Here is a 14,557-nt window from a genome sequence, read left to right as displayed (position 1 = left end):
ACCCTAATTAGCATATAATTAAGTATAAAGATGGCAATAATATCCCACTAATTAACTCAAGGTTACCTCTTTTAACCCCTAAGTAATTAGACTTATTAACATTAACCCACTAACTTTATAATTAAAGCAGGAATAGTCCAAAACGCCCCTTAAATTACTTAACAGAAATCCGACCCAGCCTGGGATTTACGCAGTCTGTGACGGGCCGTCGTGCCTGCGACGGTCCGTCCTGCTGCTCCGTCACAGAGTCCAGAGACTCAATTTCCTTGAAGAATCTATGACGGTCCGTCGTGCCCACGACGGTCCGTCCTGCCATGTCGTCACGAAGTTCAGAGAGTCGATTTCAGTACCCAAATTTCAGAATTCTAAGTGTTTTGGAACGAGACTCCCTCGACGGTCCGTCGTGCCCATGACGGTCCGTCGTGGGTTCCGTCGTCTCAGCCAGTTTTTCCAGAAATAAAATCTGCTGCTCAAAACGACTAAACAGGTCGTTACAATTAAATAGTTCAGCAGTAAAAGTTCTTCCATAAAGTTTGATATCGTAACAACAATTTCGGTCAAAGTTGAAAAAATTTTCAGAGCTTTTTCCCATTTATAAATATTTCTATTTTTTAATATAATTTTTACCTTTTAATGTGTTATTTCAACTTTGCGACTTGGAATTTTGAATGGTCCAATTAAAATTATTGTTTATAGATGTTAGTCTAATAAAACTCACAATATCAAATCAACACTGATGCTGCTAACAATTAAAAAAAAATCAACAGTAAGAACGACAAGCGTTAACTATTTATTCTTTGATTTTACATTGATATAGACAATTAAAAAATAAAACTTAATCTTAGTTTTTCTTTAATTTTATTCATGAAATTAATACTTAATTTTTAATGATTTAGTGCTTTAAAATTATGATCATTTTCATTATGACTTAGTAATTTGCAATATTTACTTTTTCATGTGATTCCGTTGTTATTTTTAATTGAATGTTTTAGTGTCATTACTCATCTTATATTTTATGTTGTTTTCTTAAGAAACACCACAGATAGTTATATATTCTGATACGATTGGAAAAATATTTGAAGCACAAATTAATTATGTGTTTATATGAATACTTTATCGGTGAATTCAAAATAAATCTCAAAAACCCGAAAACGTAAGGTTTTAAAAACCCGAATTTTATTTATAATGTCAACAAAATGTTATTGGACTAGGGCCAATAAATAAAACATGATTTTTAAGTTGGAAAAAAACAGAATAAACAAAGTAAATGGAATCATAGTGCATTTCTTGTTCACGAATGTGAAAGTATTTGGACAACAACTGTTGTGCACAAATAATATAAGACAGAATATAAAGTTCTTATATATCTTGGCGTAAAGCATAAGCTAAAATATTTTCGACTTGGTGGAGGATGTTATTATTAGCTAAGTTGGCTAAAGATTTTTAATTTTTTACACTGCAAAAACAATTTAACTAAGTCCAAAAATTTATAAGATCCCCTAAAATATGGGTTTAATGCATGTATTGGTAAAAAGTTTGTCCCAAAATATGAAAGTGAAACATTGGACAAAAACACTTAACATGGGACAAATTAAAGTTCACCTACTAATTATGCAAACTTGGAATCAAAGGATCTTTTTTTAAAAAAAAAAAATTATTTTTCTAATATTTTAATTTAAATTTTTTACGAAATATGTTTAAAAGTCAGATAATTAAAATATATTTTAATATATTTAATATAATTTTAATTTAAAACTAAAAAATATAAAAAAAATTTAAATTTCGTATCAAATTAAATTAGTTTTTTAAAAAATAAAAAATAAAAAAAATAGGAGAGGTTATGTATGTGGAAAGTTAAAGGGTGGTGCACCTAACATTGGACCACTAATTAAGTTTTCTTAATTCATTTAGTAGTATAGTTCATTAAAATTAAATGGATACCATGTGCATTGCACTACCAATTAAGTCACTAGTATTTGTAAGTAATCCCGAGATTAAGTTTTTTAACTACCATTACTTGGTTGGTTGTTGTAAATAATACTCGTTCTGTCTCTAATTGCTTGTTTATTTTTTAAGTGTCATATTTATTAAGAAAATAATTATTAATATTTTTCCTTTGTTAATTATGAAATGGATAAATTAAATACTTGAGATTTCAAAAAGTTTTACCTCTTTTTAAAGTAATTGATTGAGGATATAATAGGTTTTGGGACGAACATGACTGAAGAAACGAGAACAGATAGGAAAAAATTGCGTAAGTAATGTAAAAATAGCGCCGAATCGGTTTTAAAATATTTCTTGATTTGTCAAAATGAACAAATAATTAAAGACAACTAAAAAGAAAAAAAGAACAAATAATTAGAGACAAATGGAGTATATGATTAATTAAGGAACATGTTACAAGAAGAATGTTAATTAGTTGAAATAGCAAATTTATGCAAGATTTGGATCAACTATATATATGAAATATATTCACGAAAAATACTTTATTGATCCTAAATGGATTTCTCCGCTTTATTATATGGCTCTTTTAAAAGGATAAATACTTCATAATGAAAGAACCAAATAGATTAGAGAGAGAGAGTTCATTTTTTAATGTATAAAATTTTAGATTTTATTCGTTAAATGGTTTTAAATTCTCAAAATAAACAAAAGGAAGAAAAAAATTTTTATAAGTGCATTCCATACACAAATCTAAAAGTGCATGAATGATAATTGTTATATTAAATAATATTGTCTCAATTTATGTGCCATAATTTTATTTTCGAGAGTCTAACGAATTGAGTTTGACCGATAATTTGTTAATTGACTCTTCAATTTTTTTAAAAATGAAATTTACATATTTGTTAACTATATAAAAAGTACTATAAGTCAAAATAACTGATAATTCAAAATATGTGAAGTATATATGAAAAATTTACGGTAAAAAATAGACTTAGTCGAATCTTAAAATCCGATATAGTCACGGGCTTGTGTGGAGTTACAAATCCTAACAGTATGAAAATAAATTCTAATTAAGTGATTACTTCCAATTTTCTAAGCATTGTTGGACAAAATTAAAATTATTTAATATCTACATTGGTGGAAAATAATAAATAGAGGTGCATATTATGATTATGATTATAATTATATTTATTTAATGATTTATGTGTAAAGGTTAAGCGAAATAGAGTTGTCATAATTGAAATGAAGACTCTAAATGTGAAAAGTAAGACCAAAATTTATGAAATAATTAGTTGAAAAGGAAGTCAGCTTTGAATATTATTATGATATATGAATGGGTAGTTTGTGGTTAGCAGTTTGCCCTTAAAGAAGAGAGAATCATAATATATGGTGCAAAATTGCTTATTATGATGAAAAAGTCACCCACTTATACAGACTTGGGACCAAACTGCACCCTAAAATGTGAAATAGCTTTTTTTAAAATGTATGAGAACTAAAAAAAATATTATGATTTAAAAAAAATTGAAGAAAAAAAAAAGCTAGATGAATTCTTTAATGGAAGGTACTAATGTGATTTTATGGAATATTAAAAGTGTGTATGACTAGCATATGTGGTCATAAACGATTGAGATTTCTTTATCTTTAGTTTAAAAATTTCAAATTTAAATCATAACGAGCGATCATTTTCAAAAATAAATCTTGCATATGAATTTAACTGTAATTAAATTCAATAGAGTGAACACACTGGTCCCAAATGTTAATATTTTATAGGATAGGGGGAACAAAACCACATTTTATTTTAGAGAAAAAGTAAAGATCCTTATATGTGGTAACATCAAACATGAACGGTTAATGGTCATTTTCCTAAAATAATTAAATTAAATAAACTAAGCAAAATCTAATGATGGTATATTGGACCACAGAGTATACTAGAGTTGAAGTTCATTAGATATGTGCCTTGCACTAACAAGTTACTTTACTCATTAATTATCGCTTTAAGTTACCGTTAAGTGTTCATATGAGTAGTAGAATTTGTTTTTCATAAAATCAAATAAAAGTTTTTTCCCAAAAAGAAGATACATTTAGAAGTATTTTTGAAAAATTCCGATTAATAAAATGCACAAGTATTTCTTCAATCTATGTTCGAAATCTCAGAGACACACTTATACTATATTAAAGTCCTATTATCCCCTTTAAGTTATTTTATAAATAATTTTCTATCCCTTTTTGACCTACGTGACACTATTTTGTAGGCCCAGCGTGTGTTGACATTTTTTTCAAGCTAGTGTCACGTAGGTCGAAAAGGGGTAGAAAATTATTTATAAAATAAGTTCAGGGGGTAACATGACCTTAGTATATTATAAGTGTGTCTCTGAAATTTGAGACATAGATTGAAGGATACTTATGCTTATCCCTATTAAATATTGTTTAAAAGTGTTTTTTTTTTTTAAATTATTGGTTAAACACAAATCATTTTTCATAAAAACATATTCCTTCTGTTTTATTTTATGTGATACATTTCTCACTTTAGTTTGTTGCCAAAAGAATGTGATTTTACTATATTAGAAATAACTCACCTTTAAATTTTTCCTTTTTTATCTTTAATAAAATGATTTATAATCACACAAATATCTATGAATTATTGTAAACCACAATAATATCGTGTTAAATCAAACAGTATCATATTAAATGAACTGAATACATTATTTTTCTTTTTTTTAAAATCAAAATCTTGACTAAACAAACTATAACACTCATTATGAACACATTACTAGAAAGATATTAATTATAAGTAAAAAGTTTATTTTTTTAAATACAAATTTGAATTATTCAAAAATCAAAACGGAAAATAAATACCGATGGACAATAGTAATATGCAAATTAGGAAGGTCATCATTATTTTATTCTATTTATTAATTAATACATGTGGAACTTTAAACTTGTTATTCAAAGTTTTCGTATTGCCAGAGTATTTCACACTTACATTTTATTTGGATCATTGTTACATATTATTTTATAATATATTGTATTGTACTTTATTATATTATAATGTATGATAGATATAATATTTGACTAGACTATATTACTTGTTGTTTAATAACATTTTAATTGTTTGGTTTGATCTTATAACATTTTAATTGTTTGGTTTGATCTTATCGTACTGTATTGTAATTTATAATTTACTAAAATATCCTAATTATTCTAGGGTAGGAGATTTGACTAGATTCAAAATAATTAAGATAAAAGATAAAATAGTATTTTGAAATATTATGTAAATATATAATTGGAAAAAAAATAACAATGGAAACACATCAAATCGGTTGTTCCATAAAATAGGAATTTTCATTGTTATGTAACAACAAAATTTAATAATACAATACAATATATACATTTTAAGAAATAATTAAAATAAATATTATAAATATAATAATAATAATACAATATAATATAATGAATAACAATAATCCAAACATAATATTAAATTCGTGGTCACTTTTCTCGAAGAATTGGAACCTAACATATATTTTCTTCGAAATGCTACACATAATAATTAATAATTTTCATGACTTTTAAAATATGGACGACTTAGAAGTATTCAACAAAATATATATGTTACCCAGCAAGAATATCACCAACACGTGGTCTATTCTCAATTTAGCAATCACCAATAAATTTAGTAGGAAAAAGAGCTTGATATATTTTTTAATTTTATAATTTAGAGCTGATATATATATTTTTGGTCATGAAAATAGTTTATACATACTTTTATCGTTATATAAATGGCTCACATATATTCATAACTTTACAAAAGAAGCTCATATATATACCCTTCAACTAACGAAAGTGAAAAAAAGAATAATTTTAAACTTATTGAAGTATATATGATCCTTCTAGCAAAGTTTAACGTATATCTAAATCTTTTTTATACATAAATTATTCTTTGACTTTCTTAATTGTTATTACTTGAGTTTCTTATTCTTATTTTTTTCTTTCCTTCTTTAGTGTAATGAGAAAAATTTAAAACTAATTTTTTGAGTTTATATTAAGTTAAAACTTTTTTTTGCTATATTATATTGTAATTTAATTTTTGTATTTATAAATTATTTTTAGAGCATCTATAATAAATTTGACAAGAAAATTAGTGAAATACAAATAAATTTGACCTTTGAAATTATAAATTTTAATGAGTCGTTGAAACAAAAAATTAAAAAAAGGAGTATATATTTAAAATGATTAATAATTAAACTTAAATCAGTTTTTTTCACTTCCGTTAGTGGAAAATGGTATATGTGATTCATTTGAATAACAGTGAAAATATATATGAGCTACTTTCATAACGAATGATAAATCAACTCTAAATAACAAAATTAAGAGATATATTACACCTATTCCCTCTTAAAATAATAATTGCATATATATATATATATGATTTTATAAATCCGTTTCAATTTAGACTTTAGAAAATCACTTCTAATTTGAATCAGTCTTTTAACGATAGTAACAAAATACAATTATCACTTGTCCATAAAAAGTTCTAATAATATTATCTGAACTCATTTACAAATTTAGATTGTTATTCCATTTGGCATACTTCCCTAGCGACACCCGACTAATAAGAAAATTAACGCAACAAATGTTGACTACTTCTAACTGACATTCCATGACTTAAATTTTGTTATTTTCTTTAATATAAATTGTTCAATAAACACTTATATTTTTTTCATAAGTTGGTCAATATCAAGTTTATATTTTTAACATAAAACAAAAGACTTATTTAGACAGCAGTAATCAAAAGAATATTAAACTTAAATTTGTGACATCATAATTTAAATTATTATGTGAATAGTCGGTTCGTCCTAGCTAATTGCGTATATAATATTTAATTTTAATAACTATTAAATAAGAAACTGTTTATTTTTGTAAGAGTTGGCCTTTTCATTTCTCCCAATATTATAATGTAAATTATAATAATAAAATAATCTCCTTTGGATTAGTTTTATAAAGTGATGGAAAGAAAGTAATGTCAATGTCAATTAATTATATAAATTAGAAAATAAGAAGCAAATAAATCCATAATCTTTGACTCGATTGGACACCAAATAAATCATTGGCCACCATAAGTGACATTTAAATAGTAAAGAAGTAGCACAATAAAATTAGGACCCAAAATCAAATTTATACGAAAGGTCTTAGACTTTTTTTTATATATAAACATTATAATACTTCTTTTATGCGAAGTCTTTAATAATTGTTTTTCATTTCTTACGAGACATTATTTAATTTAGGTGAAATTTTATCAATTTAATTTTAAAAATTTATTTCTATCGAGAAAATTGTTATAAAAATTATTAAGACAATTCTATAAGTAATACAAATACTTTTCTAAAAAAAAAAGAGGGGTGGGGGGGGGGGGGGGGAGAAGAAATTACTTTTTTGCATCGAAAAATAAATCTAAAAAAAATCAATATCAAAGTAGAGTTTGAGAAAATACTTTATCACTCTCTTCCTTCGATGATATATCCCAATTTTCTATTGCTAAATATATGTAATTAAATATATTGATTAGTCTAATCAACTTGAAGGAAAATTAATTTATTAGTCTACCATATTCTAAAAAAAAGTAAATCGATGAACTTGTGATTTTATTATGAACATTCATAAATTATTTCTTTTTATAAATTATGCCTTTTATTGTGAAAATTCGATCATATATTTATATCATGTGCATTTTTCTAGAGATAAATCATTCAGTAACTGCAATTTTTGTTATTTGGGATAAAAATAATCAAACCTCTTGCCACCTACGACAAATTAATAAACATATCTTTGGATTAAAAAAAAAACAAATAAATCACAATCAATATATCTTGCCAAATAATCATAACCAGTAAAAACTCCAAATTATCAAGCTTATATATACATTGTAAAACAAATAGTTTCACTTTAATAAGTTTTTGAATTATTACTAACTTTTAGTAATTTCAACAAAACATCTTTTATTTTTGGAGCTTCAAATAATATTGCTTTTAGATTTTCAATACATTTTATCAACATGATTGTGAGTTGTGACAATAATTTAAAAGTTAGATTGGGTACATTATTTAGAATCTATTAGAAGAAAAAATAATAATGAATATATACATTGTATCCTATATATATAAAAAAAAATCATATAACATTTGTACAAGAATTAGCCATGTTACCAAGTATCAAATTTAAACTATGATTATAATTCTTAAACATTCTATGCAAATTTATTCTTATTTTGCATTAGGCTTTGGCCTCCCTTCACTCAAGCCATAAGACTTCGCAATTTTTTAAATTAATCTCTTAACAACTCCCAAAATCTCATTTACATTTTCATAAAATTGGAAATTACGACAAATCATCACACACACAAAAAAAAATCAATGATTGTTCAAGCACTTTCATGCAATAAGAAAGCAAAATATATCGTATCTCACGTCATTTGAATAGATTTTAAAGCAAATTATATGACGCAACAGAAGAACTTATTCAATATCGTCTTTGTTTATGAATAATTCAATGTGTCATTTCCTTTATACTGTAAAATTAAAATATAAATAAAATAAAAAAAGTAGGTGCAAGGGGGCACAATTGTTAGTGCAATAAGAACAAATAGAAAGTCACCAAGTCTTAACAAAATTTTCAACTACAATGATTGTAATTTAGATTATAACAAAATCCTATACAAGCACTGCAGCAGATGTTGTTGAATCTTTGCATCTGAACAATGACACCAAAATTAGGTTCACATCTTACAAAAGTTCCAAGCACTAAAATTAGTTTCTAATGGAATCCAAAAAATATTATTTATCCCCTTCTACCCTTTCTTTCCCAAAAGCCAGTTCACTAGTCAATTTTTTGCCTTTTTTGGGTTTGAATACTCTTAATTATGCCAATTTTTTTTTTTATTTCTAATGAATAGTCACACTACTTAAATAAGTAAATCAAGTAATAAGATGAGATAAAATAACAATAAGAATTAATATAAAGAGCTATTGGAACATTAATAAATAATCAAGAGATAGAAGTGAATTACCACTAAATCAAGATACAATATAAGAACTTATATGCACAAGGAAAGATGATTACTCTTCCACTGTTAATCAGGTATCGAGTCTTAGGTTCAAGTTCTTCTAGATATAATTAAAATTGTTTTTGATAGATTATGAAATATTTTTACTCCGAATGTGAAACGTGTCGAATCAAATTCAAATTTAATCATTTTTTAAAATTATTTTTTTATGAAGGCAAAATTTAGAGCTATTATTGGACATCAATATTATATAGTAATTTGACCTGAATATTTGTGTATTTTTTGGTCTTTATTAAAAGAAAAACTTGTGGAAGGATGGAAAGAAATAAAGAGAAGAAATATACTAAAATCTTGAGATCCCCAAATTTTAAACTAAATGAATTTAGGGTCCATAACTCTTTCAATATTTATCTTTATATTTAGTAAAAAGAAAAAAAGAAAAGGTTTGGTATACCTTTCAACTTTGTCATTTAAAGTTGTTATATTTTTTCGTTATGAAATTGATTCATATATATTGTACCATTTTTCGCTTGAGAACGAACTTATTTCATTTCCCATTTTCCTACATAAATAGACAAGGGAAAGTTGGAAAATGAAAGGAAAAAGTCATATTCAAAGTACTTCTAATTAGTTGAACTTTCCATTAATCCTTCAAATTCAATCATCAGATAATGATTTATGAAATCTTGAATAACAATATTTAGGGCTCTTTTTAAGTCAAAAAAAGAAAAACTTAAAAGAGTATGTAACACACATTTTAAACATAAATTAAAGAAAGCTCATACCCCCCCCCCACCCCACCTTTTTTTCTTTCATAAAAGATATATACTATCCGTTATGAAGTTAAATTTTTCTAGCTTCTAAATAGGCAATCGAGTTTAAATTTGAACTAAATTAAGTCAAGTTATAAGAATCATATTTTGGTTTTCTAGAGTTGAATTATATTTTAAAATATATACCTTCATCATATTGATATGAGAAGAACTCAATTTATACTATTTATTTGAATAGCTGTTAAATGTCTGAATATTAATTTTTAAAATATTGAATTAATCTAATTGAACTCAGCTTCAATTATTTGAGACAAAAGAAGTATCACAAAAAGATAATTGAAATATTTAAGAACTAAAAAGAAAAGGTTTAGTCGGGTTGGATCTCTAAATTATTGGTAAATTCTAATTGTGATATTTGACTAAACACATTTAACTTTCAATTTTTTGAAATATATACTTTTGATTTATTTACTTGTAAATATCAATGAATTTTTGGAATTATTAAATAGTTTCACCATTTAATTACCCAATTACCCATATATTTTGTTAAGTAAGATATAGTTACTTTATATTTGCCGATAATATTATCAAAAATAAAATGAAGCAAGGATAGAATATAATGAGACGTCAACTTTGTAATATTGTAGTTATAACACTTTTACTATTTATTTAAAAATTAACCAAACTTTAACCATAACAAATCTAAGAGAAGATTTTTTCCACCAAACTAGAGTACTTTTTATTCAATTTTCTGACCGTTCTACTCCATAATAATAATCATTATAAAGTTTTTTTTTTCCTCAGCCGTAAATGAATTGCACCAAGTAATGTTATTTCTAAAAAATAAATTATTTTGTCTGTTTATTATAGTAGTCTAACTTAATTAATGTAACAAAATATAGAATAGTTTGATATAGACGACTGCATAATGAATGGACTAGTAAATATATATATACGCAATATACTATGTTGCGCAAAATCTTTCAAAGGTCAAAAATATTTATTTTAATAAATGAAGAAAATTTAGTAATTTTGATTTAAATTTATATATTAGTCATTGAAAATCCACACATAATAAAATTAAAAATTTAGATGTTTTAAATTATGGATCATCTTTATTTAAATGAAAATGCAGTTTTCAAAATATTAACCAATCATATAAATTACTAAAAAGTATATATTTTAAGGATTTAACCAAAATAAAATAAAATTACTACACTCCTAAACAACTTTTAATGTTTTTTTTTTAAAAAAAAATTTTTTTAGTAGGTTGAACAAACAGGATATTAAAATTCTCCATGTAGCTGTTGGTAATAGCAAAAATTTAGAGATGAGTGTCTCAACACTTAGCAGTTGGGTCCCAGCATTACAGTAATGTGTAGGTGATGGAAGTAAAGGAACCAGCCCACCAACATTTGTGAAGTCTGAATCATACATTTACTACCTCTTCTATACGGACTCGACCCTTTTAACGATCGGTGATATGCGTGAAAATAATATTGAATAAAATATATTAATTATATTAAAATTAAGATTAATTCTGATAAAATAAATTAGATGATGGAGTATCTTTTATTTTTTGATTTAATATATTTTTATATCTAGGATTATGTTTACGATAATACCGCTAACTAATTATTTTAATATATTTAGGTAAGTGGATACTTTGTTGGTGGTGGTGGTTATACTCTCTGTATTTTGCATTAACTCACTCATGTATACTCTTTATTTTGTCACCCACTACCTTAAATTTTGAGGGTCCCTTATATCTCCTCTATTTTCTCTATATAATAAATATTCCCTATGATTTGGAGTACCTCTTTGCCACCTGCTTCCTTCTCTTCTCTTTAAACAACATCTAGCTTAGCTTAGCTTAGCTTAGCTCCTAAGTGTGACAATAACAAAAGGTAAAAGACAACAACAAGTGTTTTTTTTTTTTTTTGTGACTAGATAATATTAGACTTGCCAATTAGATGAAAAAGACATATAGTCAAACAAGAATAGGAGCAAGTTTTTATAGCAAAGGAACAAATAATGAATATATAACAATCTTTTTACCAAAACAAAAATAACTTGTGTAGCCCATAATTTTACACATGGTTTCGCCCTCTTCACTCATTAAAAGAAAAACACCACATCTTGTAGCCAACCTAACATTGAAAACTAAATGGGGAGCACACCCAATCCACTACGTTCTGTTCTTTCATGATCTGTGGAATCGGGTCGGGTTATTCGGATAATCTGTTTCTAATCAAATGTTTTCGGAAAAATAAGTTGCATAAATGAGAAGAAAATATTTTGAGTATTTTTTTTTCTTGTATTTTGTGGAGTTGTACATGTAAATACTGATGAACAACATTGAACAGAGCTAAAACAAACAAGGGTAAAACCGTACTTTTACTTTTTTTTCTATGATCAAATTTGTAGAGGGCGAAATGGTCAAATGTCAACGGTCACTGAAATCAGCGATTGGGATTGAACATCCCGAAATCGGCAAGTTTTCTCGATCTGTTCTTGCAAAACGACGTCGCTGTGGAGAGTTGAGGTTTTGATGTGACTCTAATCTCGCCGGAAAACACCATTTCAGGTGGCATTCCTTTTTGGTTCCAATTTCTGCTAGGGCTAGCCCGTACTAATGGACTCAAGCAAAACGCCATTCCACTGATGTTCCGATTATGACTTGATTTCCCTCGTCGGCCAGGTTGAGCTGCTGGTGTTCTTCTCGGAGTTTGTTTCCAACCCTGTGATGACTCAGATGAGTACCCGCTCGATCCGCCGCAATGCTCGTCTTCCTCGTCGTCTGAATATCGAGCAGGCGACATTCCTCGATCACGATTACGGTGCGTCTTCCGATGACCTCCGATCGTCGATTCTTCTAAAGAAAACGTGCGTGACTGCTTTTTCCGACGACCAGAGAGAATCGTGGTGAACCACGACGGTGATGAAGACGAGGCCGGGCAATTATCACCTGAATTCGAAACTCTACGATCCAAATCTAGTTTATCCGACTTGGATCTAAACAAACCAGAGAAAAATCTAAAATAACTTTTCTTCTTATAAGGCCCAGCAGCAATTACCGTACCGTTAGGTCCCACTTGTGGAGTACTGTAAAATCTTTGATCTCGAATAGACGGAATCGAATTATGCTGCAATTGCCACGGCGTCGTATCAGATTTCCGACGAGATATATACGGCGAAACAGAGCGAGGAAACATCAACGGCGGAGGATTTCCATCGGATTTCCTGTGATCCTCCTGAAACAACTGCTGCTGAACTTGAGCCCGTGCTTGAGCTTGAGCCTGTGCCTGTGCAGCCATAACCGCAAATAGCCTTTCCCGGAGACATGAAGCACAGACCCCGACGCTACTACTGAGGTCAGAAAGATGCTTTTTACACCTCATTTATCCAAATCAATTGAATTTCTTTGCTTAACTGAATTAGTATGAAAAAAAAAATCAGATAGAGAAACAGAAAATCGAAGGAAGAAGAAGCAACATTTGTGGAGAATAGGAGGATCTGAGAAGTGAATTTGTCTTCTTCTTTTAGTGAGAGAAAATTGGGTTGGGTGTGAGAGAGAGAGAGAGATGGATGCAGGCTTTTATGGGTAAAGAAAATGAGAGCTTTTTATCTTTTTCTTTATTCTTATAGGTTCAAATTAAAGGGGGGGGAGAGAGTGTGTGTGTGAGACCACAACAATGATGCCACTCTAATATTTAAACACAAATTTACACTATCTTCTTATTAATTATAATAAAATAATTAAGAATAGGAAAAACAATAAAATAATCTCTCATTGCCAACATTTAATGAAAACATCATTTTAGGACTTAGAGGTAAGTAGTAATAAGTTTTATTTAATATGAAACCCTTTAAAATCCTTTTACTACTATTTTGTATTTATACCTCCTCCATTATAATTCATTTGACTTATTTTAACTTGATATTAAAAAAGTTAAATTAAAAATATATTAACATATATCAAAATATTTCATAAACTTATATAAATATGTCATGTAAAAAGTTTAAATAAAAAATTACTAGTAATGGAAAATGCTCAAGTCAAATTAAATTGAAATAAAGGGAATATAAAGTGTTTTGGTGTTTTAATTAATTTATTTTAAGTGATTTTAAGTTAAAATAGTTTTAAAGTATCTTTGAATAAATTTAAAAAGTGCTTATAAGTACTATATTTTAGTTAAAATGATAAAATAAGTCAAAAGTTATATGTTGAAATTTCTAACTTATGAGACTTATCAATCCAAATAAACTCTTAATTATGAATTACTTTATCTGGTCTAAATTTTACCATTTTTAATTTAAAATATAATTTTTGGGGGGAAAAATTATAAATATTTATAACTCATTGAAAATTGACTCTTGTTATTTTAATTATGTTAACTAAGTAAAACATTTATAAGGATATAAAATATAGTTTCGACAAATATTTTTACAATAATGCTATTAATTATTTTTATCATTGTGCCAAATATAGTATTTTGATGACTAATTTTTTTAAAGTTGATGACGGAGTGCTCTTGTCATGGTTTTATTTATATCTTTTTTTTATATTATTTTATTACTTTATAATCAACAATCTAATGATATTTTTATGAATGGTCAACTTTACCTTTGATAACACTCTATCCATTTCATCATATTTATACTCCAATACTTATGATTAAAGAAATTTTCAACTCTACTTGAAAATAACGGTGGTTATTTTTAAGATAAGTATTATCCAATTAAGTCAAAAAAATTAATTTTCGGTCAAATTCCCATT

The 14,557-nt window shown here is 26.8% G+C and overlaps 1 protein-coding gene across 1 annotated transcript; it reads right to left on the bottom strand.

The window, feature by feature from the left end:
- Window positions 1-11,809: 11,809 nt before the first annotated feature.
- Window positions 11,810-13,445, bottom strand: LOC107008937. The gene has a single exon (XM_015208156.2). It carries the CDS (start codon window positions 13,176-13,178, stop codon window positions 12,240-12,242), a length of 939 nt encoding a protein of 312 aa, XP_015063642.1. The 5' UTR covers window positions 13,179-13,445; the 3' UTR covers window positions 11,810-12,239.
- Window positions 13,446-14,557: the final 1,112 nt, after the last annotated feature.

This window comes from Solanum pennellii, chromosome 1, assembly GCF_001406875.1.
Source record: "Solanum pennellii chromosome 1, SPENNV200".
Taxonomy (NCBI): domain Eukaryota; kingdom Viridiplantae; phylum Streptophyta; class Magnoliopsida; order Solanales; family Solanaceae; genus Solanum; species Solanum pennellii.
Note: the sequence above shows the minus strand (reverse complement) of the source record. Positions and strands in the feature narration are given on the sequence as shown.